The sequence below is a fragment of the Microtus ochrogaster genome, linkage group LG4 (genome assembly GCF_000317375.1).
Source record: "Microtus ochrogaster isolate Prairie Vole_2 linkage group LG4, MicOch1.0, whole genome shotgun sequence".
Classification (NCBI taxonomy): Eukaryota; Metazoa; Chordata; class Mammalia; order Rodentia; family Cricetidae; genus Microtus; species Microtus ochrogaster.
Window position 1 is genome coordinate 20,839,097 of NC_022030.1, and position 745 is coordinate 20,839,841.

Here is a 745-nt window from a genome sequence, read left to right on the forward strand (position 1 = left end):
TTTTTTTCCTGTTAACTTTTACCCATTTTACACACTGCTGATAAAGAATTTGCCCCACACACAACACTATGGGATAAGAAGGGAGGGGAGGTCGCTCACCTAATATGGCCAGCTGGATGGGGTCACTCCTCTCAGAACTGACTGGATTGGAGACCTCACACTGATACTCTCCGGCATCTTCCCTCCTCACAAGGTCTATGATGAGGGTGCTGTTGTCCAGGGACAGCTTCGTTCTATTGGTGAGCCCCAGACTCTGGCCATTGAAGAGCCAATGGATGGAGATCCCAGTGTCGTTTGAAGAGCAGGTCAGGGACACAGAGTCCAATTCTTTGACTGTGGTGGTGCTGACTTGAACGGAGGGTGTAGTTACTAGCACTGTGGATAAACAGTGGAGGGAACAGTTGAGAGTCCTTCATCCTCAGATCTCAGTCAGCTCACAGGGCCCACAGAATGACATGGCGCTCTGGAAGATCGCATGTTTGGGTTCAAGATACAACCTGTAAAGAGAGAGCTGAACCTTCCTTCTACCCAGACTGCCCACATTGACCCTCGACTCAGGGTGTGGGTGCAGGTTCCACACTAGGATTCCCTTCAGCCCACATGTCCACAAATCTCATGGAGGGAGAATGTTATCCCCACTGATTTTTGTGCAAATTCTTGCTCACACTTTCTGTGAGTGTGAACAGTCAGGTCCCTCCATTATAAAATAGCCTTCTGTTTCTTTTTCATTAAATAATGTGTCATG

At 48.2% G+C, this 745-nt stretch overlaps 1 protein-coding gene across 1 annotated transcript in view; it reads right to left on the bottom strand.

Moving 5' to 3' along the window:
- Positions 1-745, bottom strand: part of LOC101984682 (carcinoembryonic antigen-related cell adhesion molecule 1-like) — a 124,372-nt gene that overhangs the window by 121,790 nt on the left and 1,837 nt on the right. Inside the window, exon 3 of the mRNA XM_005361166.1 lies at positions 100-375. Coding sequence (XP_005361223.1) covers positions 100-375 — 276 coding nt within the window. The remainder of the gene's footprint in view (positions 1-99; positions 376-745) is intronic.